Source organism: Brienomyrus brachyistius, chromosome 5 (genome assembly GCF_023856365.1).
Source record: "Brienomyrus brachyistius isolate T26 chromosome 5, BBRACH_0.4, whole genome shotgun sequence".
Lineage (NCBI taxonomy): Eukaryota > Metazoa > Chordata > Actinopteri > Osteoglossiformes > Mormyridae > Brienomyrus > Brienomyrus brachyistius.
Genome location: NC_064537.1, coordinates 37,171,844 through 37,185,848, shown reverse-complemented (window position 1 = coordinate 37,185,848; position 14,005 = coordinate 37,171,844). Strand labels below are relative to the sequence as shown.

Genomic DNA, 14,005 nt, shown 5'->3' with positions numbered 1-14,005 from the left:
AATGAAAATGACGTGTCCTGTTCCAGTTATTTTAGCAATGACAGAGAAGCCAGATTACCATTTTTTTATAGTTCACAGCAGGCTTCATTATGTTGATTATGCTAATTTTACAGAAAATACATATAATAGACCAGTTAAATTAAAAATGATTAACACAAAACATAACTACACAATTTGAGCAGAAACCCATTGTACACACAAACCACCATTCAGTAGTCATAATTTAAGCAGAGAACAAGCAACATTGACTGTGTGAAATGGTTATGTAATAGTTGACCCAAAACCCATGTTTAGTTCACTTATTGGAACTTTACTTATAAAGAAAATATTAAGGGGAACTGAATGAATTTTGTAATTTTACTCATGTTTTCCATTATTGTAATTAATGGGACTATGCCTTCTTATACAAACAAAACAAATGGTTTATTCTATGTGCAGTGCACATTGTTGGAGCAGAAACGAGGTCACATAATTCAAATTAATTTATAAAGTCATGGACCCTAGGACATGCTTAAAGGGAAGAATGACAGAGGCTGAAGGCTTTGGTAAAAACAAGTTTACTTGCCCAAATAGTAAATGGCAGGAAATACAGAACACTTTTAGCTATAGAAAACATCAGAAATGTTTCATATTTATTCAGCCATACAAATCTGCAAAGCTTTTTTTACCTTTTAAAATCATTTCTACAAAAAATTGTGAGAAGGGAATATAAACAAAACGGAAAGAGAGCACAAAATAAAAACATTCATTCCCTCCCAGGGCTGGTGATGTGCCAAACTGTACAGAATTTCGCCCCTGCCAAAGACTCCCCACCAATCTGGCTATTAATGCCAGTGTGAATCTACAGCTAAATAAAGGTACAAAGAAAACAATGTCCACTTGTTACAAAAAGCATTATATACAAATACCATACAACAATAAATCAAACACAAAAAACAGAGCAGCTCATCCCCCCAGCCCCCTTTCCCAAATTACTGCGTCGCAAACCCCCCCCCCCATCGAAAATTATAAATACCACAAAACCTGCAACTGCTACAAAATCCCCTTTGTCATGACCTTTGTTCTTCAGAGCATCGAAATGGAACAACCCTCATTTGATTTTAGTTCTCCTCTTTTTTAACTAAACAAAAATAAAACTCTTAGTCCCAAGTAAGAAAGCACAGATTAAAAAGTGAAAGGGACCTTGCTTTACACATAGCTGCCCAGGGTTACAAAGGAAATCTTGGTATCCCTGACATACTGCTGAGGAGACGGGCCTACTCTTCTGCCGCAGCACTTCCACCAAGAAACAAGCGGCCAGAACTACTGTGAAGAGGCTGTCCACTGCTGCCAATGCTTTTACAGTGTAATGGATGCAGGAGAGTCTCAATGGTGAGGGATGGTGAAGTCTGGATTCAGGCCACTGAATATCTAGGTTACAACCTTCCCGTGTGCAGTGCCAGTCCCGATCCACGCAGCTCCCTAGGCGAGCATCACCGCCGTTGCCCCACGTCCGAGCCAAGTCAGCACCCCCTCAGAAGCCAGTACCTTAAGCGGCTGCCTATAGGATCAGCTGGCCCTGCGCAAGTGCATGTGTTTTCTAAAGAACAGACTAACTTTTAAATTCCTCATTACACATGGCTCAGGTACAAGATTTATAATAAAAAAAAAAAATCTGGGAAATGGAAAGGATATATATGTTTTAAGTGCACTCCTTTTCAGGACAAATTTTGGGATCTAAAAACAAATCAAACAAAGTGTTAAAACAATAAATATCTTGGGTATACATACATTAAGAAACAGCTGTAAAATAGTGGTTAAGAATTGAAACAACTCCAGTTGTACCAGAACCATCTACATGCACAATTAACTAGAATTTGAAACCTGAAAATGCACGCCAAATTTATCATTTGGTTTACATTTTGGCAGAGAAGGGAATTTTTAATGTCGTCATATTCCTCAGCTGACTGAATGAGTAAGTCGTCAAGAATTTGAAGCACTGTCTGTGGAGACCACTGAAGTAAATTGAAAACTGTCAAACCTACCATTAAACTGTAAAGCTTGAACGTAAACACCAACATCAAATAACGCACCACTCAAGTAATTTTACAAGGTCGGACACCTTCCTGTAGAATCCTTATTTTACATGTCAGTTCACTCTCCCTCATCCTGCAAAAACGGACGTCACAGAGATATAAGCAGAGAAAGACTCCTGCTAACAGTTACTCGAAACAAGACCCAGAGACAAAAAGGCACCATTTCACTGGCGTTCAGCCTACCAACACAGTGCATTCAAAATGGCTTCATTCTTCCTAAAGTAACATTGTGAAAAAGACACCGATAAAAAGAAGGAAACAACAAATTCAGAGTTCAGTGACCTGGCCGCGAATACCCTCCCAGAATTACACGATCCTTGACTTTAGGAGCCGAAACGGAAACAAGCAGAACAGGTCTGAGAATTTTCTCCAAGACCGAGAAGCAGTTTGAAGCAATACGTTCTCTTTCCATTCCCCTCAAACCGCTTTCAGTATATTACACCGCACAGTTCCAGAGGGGCATTTCGCATAAAATATATTGGAATAGTTTCATTCTTTCATCAAAAAACAATAGAAGTGATGAGCCAAATGGAGAGCCTTCCCCTTGTAGACCACTGTTAAAGTCTGCATGTTGAAGAGAATCCGGTGAATGACGCCAGCTTCATAAACGCTGAAGCCAAATCGTCCATATGGCAGGAAAAGCACGGGTGGGAGCTGGGGGTGGGGGCTGGGGGTTAAGGGTTCCAGTCGTCTGTGTGTTTTTCTTGCCAATATCTCCCCAGATCTCAGAGATATATATAAAAAAAAATTGAGGGTGACAGGCTTTCAAAAACAGAAAAGCATGAAATGACAGAAGGGGGCTGACGGACTCCTTTTGTTGGCCAGGAAGATCCAGAGGGGCGGATTTTACCCCCAGATACTTGGCTGCCTACAGTCCTTCAGGGGGTGGGGGAGGGGACTGGGGCAGGTGGGTCTCAGTCTGAATCAGAATCCGAGGAATCCTCCGAGCTCGAACCGCTGCTGCTGCTCCCAGATTTATTTTCTTTATCTTCAGCCTCATCGTCATCTTCCTCCTCGTTCTGCAGCGAAATGCACCAGAAGCATATGCTGAAAATGGCTCTAAGTCTAGTTGTGTTTCACTGATCTCCAGCGCGATCGCTCCCATTTACACTTTCTAACACGATCCGAGAGCCGCTCTTAGATACGTAAAAGACCCAGACCTACAGTGTCCTGTCCAAAGTGCCACATTTTAAAAATGACTCCAGGCTCTTACCTCTTCTTCATCGTCATCATCCTCTTCCTCACTATCCTCCTCGCTGGATGACTCATCAGATGATGCCTTTTCGTCATCGTCGTCATCATCATCGTCGTCATCGTCGTCGTCATCTTCTGAGTCCTGAGCAGTGAAAAAATAAAACATGAACAAAATAAGCTAGTAAAGAAAGACTGACCCCATAATCTAGTGCATGCAGAGGAACTTACTGATTTTCTGGAGCCTCCAGCCTTTAACTTAGCGTTTGTTCCTCCTGGTTTTCCTGTGTTTTTGCGCTTCTGGTAGGGTGAATAAAGCAATTCTGTGGTTAGCTTTGGAAATTAAAGAAAACCATCAGATACCATGAGATTTTTTGGTATTTCCCATGGTTGTATGGTTTACTTACATTTGAATGATATTCTATATACATGGCTCTCTCGTGTGATGACAAGGTCTGTGGCACAGGAGAAAAACGCATTTCATATGAATGACCTCGAGCCCACAGTTTACTTGAAAACAGTTAAAAGCTGAAAAGGAAACAGGAGTAAACAGGAAGTGGCAGCCATTTCGCTGGGGCAGAGTCACCACAGCCGTACCTTGAGCCAGTGCTCCAGCTGCACCTTGTACTGTTTCTGCTTCTCCTCCGCCATCTTCTTGTAGCGGTCCTTATCTTTCTGCGGTAACCTCTGCCATCGCCCCCCGATTTCCCCCATGCGGGCCTTCATGGGCAAGTGGTTCAGCTCTCCGCCAGACAGCAGCTCTTGAGAGAACTTCTGGTAGCCGTTTCTGAGGAAGACCACAGGACGACAGGCGGTGTGACTCTCTGCCGCCACCGAAGAGCACAGGGGCTGAGTGAACCGGTTGGCCTGCTCGGTTGCCCAGATTGCTTCCAATCGCATTAATAATCCAGGAGAGACACCCACACGTAAGCGCTAGGATACTCACGATGGTGGCCTCTTCGGTTCACCGTCAAACTTCATTTTCTTCCCTGAGGTGACAACTGCAGCTGGAGAGCGCATCTCGCTGAGCTCCCTCTGAAGGAAATGAGCAATGAGCATGAAGAGAGGTTCATACACACCAAGAGTCACCATATCAAATCCTCAACGTGCACCAGGAGAGGTTCACACACACCAAGAGTCACCATATCGAATCCCCAACGTGCACCAGGAGAGAGGTTCATACACACCAAGAGTCACCATATCGAATCCCCAATGTGCACCAGCAGAAAAGAAGCCCACGTACCTCGTATCTTTTTTGGTCTTCTGCTGCCTTCTTAATCCATACAATCTTCTCCTTTTTCTCCATGGTGTTCCAGGTCATCTCCATGGCTTTCTGGGCCTTTGCCCGGTCATTCTGTAGGAAGATGGGTGGATTGTTCAAATAAACAAGGCAAAGACACCACAATTTTAACCAGCGTGAAAAAAATAAAAATCTTAAAGTCACAGTGTTGCCAACAAGCAAACTTTAGCTGCTGGAGTTTTACTGAAGGACATTAGAGGATCCTCCACTGCTCACTCCCGTTAATGCCGGCCATGCACGTACCTTGAACCTGGCTAGGTAGTCCCCAATCACGCTCAGCTGCCAGATGTCCTGGGCCGTCTTGGGTGACTCGGGCAGCCGGCTACGCTCCTCCTGCTCCTTCTTCTCTGACTCGGCCTTCAGAGCTGCTTCCAGGCGTTTGTACTTTTCCTGTAAGGCAGGGAGACCATTCTCGAGGATGCTCATGTTCTCACCTGGAGTTTAACCTCCAGACACACATTTCCTTCAGTCATCCCTGTGTTTGTGTTTAAATTATATGTATACAGATATGGCCACAGTCATTTTTTCATGGCCAACACTACCCATAAAGGCTTTAGTCTACCTTTTTATAGCAGTACTAAGCTACACAAATAGTGGTACTTTACACAAATGTCTGAGCTTTCATTGTACCCATGTTCAATCTATGCAACTTCCAGAATGTTCAACCATATTTCAATGTTTACAGTGTTATCCCTAATGGGAAGACAGAGGTGAATAGTTCAGGTCCAAAAAGTAAAGATCCAGACCATGACTTCGTTTCAGCCAATCAGTTGAGTACTCTGTGACTCTTGACAGTTTGCCGAAACAAAATCTCAATCTGGATTTGTACTTTCTGGACCTGAACTATCCACTCTGCGGGAGGATGCCTGGCCCGTTGGTGGGTGCTGCGTGAGGACGGCTTCGGCTGTCACCTTCTTCTTGCTGGACAGCTCATTCCACATGCGAGCCAGCATGCGAGTCAGCTCACTGTCTGACAGTTCGGGCCGCTCCTGCTGCAGCTTCGGCCGCTTCTCCTCTGAGAAGATGAACATGGCGGAGATGGGCCGCTTAGGCTTGTTCAGGCCACCCTATGGGGGGGGGGGGGAGAAGGAGGAGAGCGATTCCTAATACAGCCAGGGCACCGATAAAAGTAAAATGGAAGTATCCCTTGCCTTTCAGCACTACTGACAGATAGTTTCAATATTACTCCATTCTGCTACAGTTCCTGAGGAAAAAAATCTGCATTTCAGCTTTCTTCATGCACCCAACTCTGCTGATTCCTACAGACTTCCTGTTATTTTCTGCAGCACAATGATTTTCAGCTTCTCTCTGCCTCTATCACTATATACATACTGACTGCACCGCATGCTATACACGGTCACACGTTTATGCATCAAATGTTAATCCGGCATGTTGTAACCCAGATTGCGCTGTTTGTGTTGCATTTATAGTTCACGTGACTTTGAAATCAATTTCTATACTAGGCCAAACACCCAGAATTTGTACGCTCACACACACACACACACATTTTGTACACACACTCAAAAAAATCAAGCTACTTCTGATAGACAAATATGGAAAAAAGGGCCATTTTAGCTTGCTGGTTAGTCTGGATTATCCTGTACTTCACGTGGTTATTTCAGCTGTTCTACATTATGTTGATGAGTCACTCTGACACATTTCTGGTAAGTTAAGTTTGAAGTTGCACAACTGCAGTGCAGGCAGTCGGCAATACCCCCCCCCCCCAACTCTTCACCTTTGTTTTGGAGGTTTTCTTAGAAGAGGGGCTGCTTCCTCCTTTCTTGTTGAACCCGAGCATCTTATCCTCGCCCAGAACACGCTGTTGCTCCTCTTCAGGTATACTCTGGTAGGATAAATAAAACGCTCCAGGTATTCAGACTGTGCCTTAAACCCATAAGAAGTAGTTTATGGAAAAGCAGGAAAAAGGTCAATGAACTTACACAAAGAAAGCGGTTCATTTCAATTTCATACTCTTTCTTTTTCTGGAAAAAAAGCCATAACCCATAGTTAAAACACCATCGCCCACATATGGTCATTCAATCATTCTGAGGACACTCCGAATTGCAGTTTTGGCTGGGACATGCCCTCGGTACATGCATCTTTGCTGCACATCTATCCGTCTCGGATGCAGACCTGTTCACAGCGTTTCTGGTAACTGTCCTTCTCATTCTGTTTGAGGAGCTTCCACTGCTGGCTGCAAATGACCATGCGTGCCGTGCTTGGGACATCCTTCATGGTGGACATCAGCTCCGCACAGAACATGGAATACCCATTTCTGGCAGCAGAGGGGGAAAAATGGCAAGTCAGCAAGTGCCTTAGATGCAAGGCGGTCATACAGCAGAAAAACCTGCGTGGCATCACTCACGGGGGAGGCTTTGTGGGCCTGCCGTCAAACTTGTCCTTCAACTGCCTTTCTGCTTTGGTCAGTGTGGACTTATTGAGGCTCTCCTGGGACATATTCAGTTCTGGGTGCTGTTGGATGAACTCACGCATTGATTCCTGCAACACAGGGATAACAGGAAGACTCATACTCTCGCATTACCTGCAGCCACACAGCGGGAAGCTCTTGCAGGTTGGCCTGGTGCTCACCTCATACTGTTTCTGATGCTCCAGAGACTTGTTGATCCATTTCAGTCTCTTCTTGTCCGACAGCTGTGTCCACTGTTTCCCCAAGCTTTCTTTGATCTCTTTTGTTGTAGCCTGTAGAGGAACAAAGTAAAAATTCTTCATATGTAACAATTTAGTATGAAGAGATCTGGGAAGATAAGGATCCTGCCCTAAGGTACCAAAGCAGGCACTACTGTACCGCGCAGAGCTACTCCCAGGAGAGACGAAGACCCCCAGTGTCACTTACGTCTGCGTGTGCCTTGAGGAAGGCTTTCTTCTCATGGTTGTACCAGAGCTGCTGTGGAGTCTTGGGCTTCTCCGGAACGTCTGAGCGCTTCATGTTCTTCATGTTCTCCATCAGGTCTGGGTGGTCCTCCCTGCACAGGCAGCTCAGTGTCACTCAGACTGACAAGTGGAACCTGTCGGCCACCAGCCTTCACTGTAACGCACTAATCTAAAAGCCCTTGGTAGGGGTGCTTAAGGATTTGAACTGAACAACATACAAACAAAATAAACCCAACTACGTTTTCATCCGCAGTTCATCCTGAACATTTACTCAAGTGACAACAAATTGTTCCACTGGTGTGCAGCTGTCCAGCATGGTTATTGATTGTTTTTATACGCAATACCAACCATCAGAAAAGTAAAAATATCTGCTTTGCCATCCATTCACGACATCTAACAATTTATCTTCTTTTGGATTATTTTGCACTTGACAAAAGACTCTACAATCTAGATGAATAGATGCTCTTTGCAATCCCATGAAAAGCAGTCTAAGTATTTGGCACTAAATGGGTAGAACACTCACACTACTTTGACATATGCCTAAGAAAACTGTAATTACCTCAAAGTACACATCTCCCCTCGATACTGCACTTACTTTGGAGGCAGTAATTCTGTTTTTTTTTAATACTTACTTCTCTTTCAACAGAAAAACTCAAACGAAAACAGCATACAGCTATCATAATAATCTAACATATTATTGCAATTGATAATAATAATAGCAGTAGATAGTATAAAATATCAACAAGGATATGTCTAATTGGAGAATTAACAGGATTAATGGCAGAAAATACTGTCAAAAATGAAATAAACCTGAATTTTCCCATGTTCTGTTCAAATAACTCCTTTTCTTTCTGGAAGTCTTCCATGTACTTTGCCTGTATAAAAAGAAACAAAATACAAGTTAAAAATTCATCACCACCAGCTATGTCACAGCAAAAATGCTGCACAGCAGGTTCACACTCCCTCATCCAAATCAAGAAATGATCCAACCACCCATCCCAGGTCTGCTTATTCCTTTTGGCCTCTAGATGGCAGCAGAGGACCAGCTCATACAATGCCACAGAGCAGAGGTGAGAGAGAGACCATGCACCATCTGATTTTAGCAGGCCAAAGATCTCTTTGCCCGTTTAAAGAGACAGTGTACACTTTGTTATGCAGTGAACCAAGCCAACTCATTATTATGTTTAGTTTACATTTATCAATGAACTATTTTGTCCATGACAGGCATGGAGGCATTGATAAATAAGCATCTCCGTTGTGTGTACCTTCTTGCGGTCGGGGAGCTCCCTGTACTTCTTTGAAAGGATCTTGGTGAGATCCAGATTGCTCATTTCCGGGTGCAGCTTGGCATACTTCGCCCTTTTCTCCATGAAGAACCGGAAGTACGGCGTGAGAGGCTTCTTTGGGAAATCTGGATGCTTCTGTTTAGAACAAAATATTAAATCACGCAGTTTGCTTAGAGAGAATCATATCTACATTGTTAATGCAGCAGGTTAATCTAACAAATACATTTAATAGCTCTACTGTCATTCTGCAATCTTTTTTGGATTTTTGCAATTAAGGTCATGTTTGTTCTCATGAAAATGTTCGTACCCAACCCACGGCATTGTTTTGATGCAAAAGCATACCTTCAGATTCTTTCCCTTGTATGGGTTCTTGATATAGTCCTGGGCATCTACAATCAGCTCAGATAATGTACGAAACTTGCGTACCTGAAATCATGGAAAAGGAAAGAAAAAGCTACAACGACCAAAAGACAAACGGTACCAACACATTGATAAAGATGGTGCAGCCTTAGGTAAACCCCCATGTCAATCACATCAGTTACAGGCATAATGCTGCATTCTAATTGAACTCGTAAGGTGCACATTTCTGAGTCCCTAGTCAGAAATTTGAACTGGAACGCCCCCGGAGTCAGAATTCCAACTCAAAAAGTCGGGTGAACCTCTGCAACCTCGACCCCAGAATTCAAGATGGCTACAGCTTTCATCAGCAGGAGTGAAAGCTCTAATTATATACTGTTTATTACACTTACGCCTTATGTGCTTCATTAAATCGCTTGTACATACAGTACTGTCTGACTGGGATCTGTGGACATGTTGCTATGGTGTTTGTATGTGCAAAATACTGCGTAGTGCATTGTCACCAACTGATACTACTATCAATGGCTAACAATGAACCTAGCTAGAACTGGGGTCTGTTTCATAAAGGAGGATTTCTTGCTTAGCTGCATAGCTTGTCAGATTTAAGGTATTCTGTGCTAAACACAAGTGAATGAAGATAAAGGCCATTGACTGGGGTACCTTAAATCCAGCTAAGATATCCAGCTTTTTGAAACAGGTCCCTGGTATTGTGAAATGGCTTTCTGACTTGTTGAACGGGAACCCGGTTAATTCGGGTGTGACGTCATTCCCAGCTCCGACCTCCGAGGTAAATGGAACGCAGCATTACACCATAACACTGCCGTAGCTGCGGAACTGGCTCACCTCACGGGACACCTCCAGCCATTTCTGCTTGCACATCTCTGCAGAATAGTGATTGAAGGCCACTTTCTCCCAATCCAGGTGTGACTCTGCAGTTTTGTATTTACTGATGTCATTCTGTGGGAGATTTCCCTTCATGCCATCCAGCAACTTCAGCAAATCATCCTTGCCCCAGCCTACATCAGATTAAAATGTAATATTAAAATACGACATATAAACATCAGATGAGCAATACATACCATCTGGTTCTGATGACTAACACAAAGCCCCCCCAAAACTTACCAAATTCCCTAACATCTAGTCTTCAGTTTCATATTGCATCACTGAGATGCTCAAAATTTAAAAATCACCTGCCTTTGAAGAATAATATGCAAGGCAACTAATAACAGTATAAAGGTAAAAGAGCACATCAGTTGAATCATACACACGCTGGATTTCTCACCTCGTGTTTTAAAGACACAGGCTACAACTACAATTCTGATTTGCTTTTAATACACAGAAATGGGATTATGCAGAGAAGGGAATGCAGCAGCAACCCTGTATAAATCCGTCACCTTGATCTTTAGCGGATGTTTCCATTTCTCCATTCATTCTCTACAGCCTTGGTTGTCTCTAGAAGTAAAAACAAAATAAAAATAAAAAATGACACTGAATGTAAAGAAATGGCAGTATTACGGTTAAGCACAATTAAGAATGATCTCAAACTAAAATCATTGACTGTTTTAATCTTATGTTCAATATTTAAATCTCCTACAGAATACAAAACAGATTCTTTACTAGGCTTTATTTTTGACATCTTACATGGTCCCCACTAATAGACAATAACCCAGCAAATATCTCTTAAGTATGAAGGGTTTAGGTACCCGTACTGATTCAAAAGCATTTATTTCACCACATTTTTATTTCATGCACGAAAGGTCAAAATCCGACATATGCCTTTCAATGATATTTACACGAGCTGCAAGAGATTAACAGGAAATTTGAAAAACAGGAATGAGACAAAAAAAAAGACGACGCGAGAACCGGACTATGCAACAAAAAGGCGGCGAGAGACGAAGGGGAAGCCGCAGGAGTTCGTCTTTATTTTTCAACTAAACAAAGATACACGATCGAATCAGTGTTGGAAATGATTTTTTCGGTTTTTTTTTTTAAATACGATCCTATAGGTCATTTTAGCCTATAAAATTCCTCGGGTTAAAATATCCAACCCAGGATGATGTTTAAATGCTCTTCATTACACCGCCCATTGGAGCGTATTGCACTACAGAAGACATGTTTATAGATTTGTGACGACTAAGGAGCTCATAACACTCAGAGCACGGCGCCGCACCGCAGGGGCAAAATCGCTTCGGATAAACCAGCTTCATCGGCCGCGTCGTCGCTTTTTCTTTCTTTTGTTTTCCTCCCCCCATACGCGCATTTCGTGCCATATGCTTTTTCTCCGAGGCTCTTTTCCGCGACCTCATCCGTGACGGAGTCGGGGTTTTTTTTTTTACAGGGACTGGCGCGGGTGGAGGAGGCGAGCACGCAAAATGCATGACATGCGAGCAGCAGGCGGACCAGCTGACCACGGCGGATCTGCTTTCGGCTTCTGCTGCTGACGGGGGAAATGGTGCCGGGATCACTGGCTCAGCTGCAAAATGCCCGACTCGCCTCACAGCGCACACCCACAGAGCTGCGGAGCCAGTTTACGCAATGCTGCTCACCGACGTGCGCTTCGGGGGGAACCACGCACGGATTTATCCCCCCTAATTCAGGAATTTCGTCTCATTCGACTACATTTAAAAGTTATACAACGTTAAATGTTACTTTCTTAAAAAACATTTTTTTACGGAAACCGCAGGCAATGGCGTTCTCCAGTGCTCGTCACCGACCGTGAAACAAATGGCGGCCGTAACAAAAAGCCCCACAGCGCCCGAGTCTCGCTCTTCCTCTTCGCATGGACTGGAAGCTTGGCGTCGTAATTTCGCCAATAATGCATTCGTTATTTTACACGTTATGTGCCACAAATACTTTTACAGGCAGTACATGCACTGAGCAAAACGTTCAACTGGAATTTAAAAATAATAATAAAATATTTTCATTTTATATCTATTTTGCTTGGTGTAAGATCATAACCACCAAGAGCCGATCTGCTAAACGGAACATTACTGATGTATGAACATATCTACCCAAAATAGCCTACATTTAGCATAGTTTGTCTTAATTATTTTATTTTTTACTGGAAATGGAAGTGTCGAGCGAAATTCCATTTTTCATTTAGCGTATAATATTTCGTTTTATTAAGCTGAATTGTACCCTTAGTGAAAATATTTAGTTCCGTCCGCTAAATATTAAATTACAAATATGAATGATGCATATATGCCATAAAAAGCCAGTGGGCTGATAATGTAACCGGGCTAAAACGAGATGGCGATCCGTACGTAGCGCCCGGTGCCTTGTTGACCTCTACGAATCTCAACAGGGATAAAAATTATAAACCAAAAACATAGTTGACTCGAAACACTCTAGACGCCAGTGAAAGATCGCGATTAGCTTATTAAACAGACTGCACACTGTGTATAAAACACGTACTTACTTATTTTTAAAGATGTCCTATGGAAACCGGCGAGTAGGGCTGGAAGGTAGGGGGCTCAGTCGCGGTATGGCGGCAGAAATATGGTCTTCAAAGGCTGGCGAGTCAGAACAAAAAAGTGAAATTTACCGGCCACGACACTATACGCTAAAACCACAGATTTAAATACATGAACCCTTTCCGTGTTCAGAAATGCCCCTCGGTGTGGCTGCTGTTATTTTTTAACGCAGATCAAATAGAAAATTTAGCATCGGAGACGGTGAGGCTGGGGCGGTAGAATGGCGACGCAGCAAGAAGTAGCGCCGCCATGCTCGGCGCCTCTGGACACCCTAAGCGCTTTGCTGCACATGCAAGGCAGGGTGGAGAAAAACCACTAAAAAGAACCGAAAATAAAACAAGCACCATATAAGCTGGCTACTAACCCGTCCGAGATTGCCGAATACAGCGGCAAGCCGTGCACAATGTGAATGCCGAGGAACGTGGTTCGGGGGGTCCTCCAGCCGAGACTCAAGCCCGCACGGTGAGAAATTAAACTACGATCCCAGATGGCTAACCAGAGAGGCGGCTGGTTATCCCTGCAGCCACCGCGTGGAGCTCCCTGGTGGAGGTAAAACCCCCGCTCTGCCTTTGCACAAAGGAGATGCATGCTTGTAGGATCGCTTTTAATCGCACCTGAACGAGCAGGGCGCTGAATAAACGGCGGACTTCGTGCATTAAAGGTGGCCGCTCGTCATCCACCTTCTAGCCGAGACACGGCGGCAGTCAATCGGCATGGCGACCTCGAAACGCACCCTTCCCTTCGGCTCCGCGCTACAGCTAGCAAGAAATAACTGGCTAAAATAATGAGCTTATTTTGTATTTTTTTTGCATGTGGGATTTTTGTGAAATTTAACCAACAGCAACAGGGGGCGATTTTGTGGATTTTCGACCGTTTTACCGCCAAATGTTAATAAATCGTGTTGCGTTTGAAGCGGCTGGATCCCTTACCTGTCTCAATGCGTGTGTCGAGCTCGTTGTGGAAGGGTTGGGTTGAATGTTAGCCAGCACTGCGCTGCTGGTCCAGGGCAGAGACACTCCAGTCCCCGCAGAGATGGGAACTTCCCCCGCCTCCATCTCACTTGCTCTCTCCCTCTCTGTCTCTTCCAGTCAGCGCTCGGCACTCGCAAACCAGCCATTTCTCTTACAACAGCCGAGACATCCACAACTTTGCTCTTCTCTTGCTCAGCTACGGCTGTGGTTCTCGTTGATCGCTTGTTTTTCTGCATAACTTCTTTTTCATTGCTGTTTTTGTGTAACTACGGACTTCATACGCAGCGATTAGTATCTATTTAATAAAAATGTAATCAGATTGGGGAAAATGCAAAGTTAAAATAAGTGTATTAAAGTTTTAAATCTGATGTCGTGCTGTCTGTGATTATCATGCTCCAGTGTAAGGCGCACTATTTCCGCAAGAGAAACGCACAGCAAGCAGTTTCATTGATAATCTTCT

General features: G+C 43.7%; 1 protein-coding gene across 3 annotated transcripts; it reads right to left on the bottom strand.

The window, feature by feature from the left end:
- Positions 1 to 541: 541 nt before the first annotated feature.
- LOC125741913 (nucleolar transcription factor 1-like) lies at positions 542 to 13,999 on the bottom strand. Of its 3 annotated transcripts, none has more exons than XM_049013427.1 (22): positions 13,504 to 13,999; positions 12,520 to 12,613; positions 10,496 to 10,553; positions 9,945 to 10,117; positions 9,087 to 9,170; positions 8,724 to 8,879; positions 8,269 to 8,333; positions 7,421 to 7,550; positions 7,156 to 7,266; positions 6,932 to 7,065; positions 6,700 to 6,841; positions 6,507 to 6,548; positions 6,302 to 6,409; positions 5,478 to 5,633; positions 4,810 to 4,956; positions 4,510 to 4,620; positions 4,213 to 4,301; positions 3,864 to 4,053; positions 3,674 to 3,721; positions 3,498 to 3,566; positions 3,289 to 3,411; positions 542 to 3,094 (listed from the first exon to the last, which is right to left on the bottom strand). In XM_049013427.1, exons 3-22 carry the CDS (start codon positions 10,530 to 10,532, stop codon positions 2,990 to 2,992), a joined length of 2,220 nt encoding a protein of 739 aa, XP_048869384.1. In that variant the 5' UTR covers positions 10,533 to 10,553; positions 12,520 to 12,613; positions 13,504 to 13,999; the 3' UTR covers positions 542 to 2,989. The 3 variants fall into 3 exon arrangements, with proteins under 3 accessions (XP_048869384.1, XP_048869385.1, XP_048869387.1); XM_049013428.1 differs by lacking the exon at positions 13,504 to 13,999 and adding an exon at positions 12,939 to 13,068; XM_049013430.1 differs by lacking the exons at positions 12,520 to 12,613; positions 13,504 to 13,999 and adding an exon at positions 11,272 to 11,412.
- Between the last annotated feature and the right edge of the window lie 6 nt (positions 14,000 to 14,005).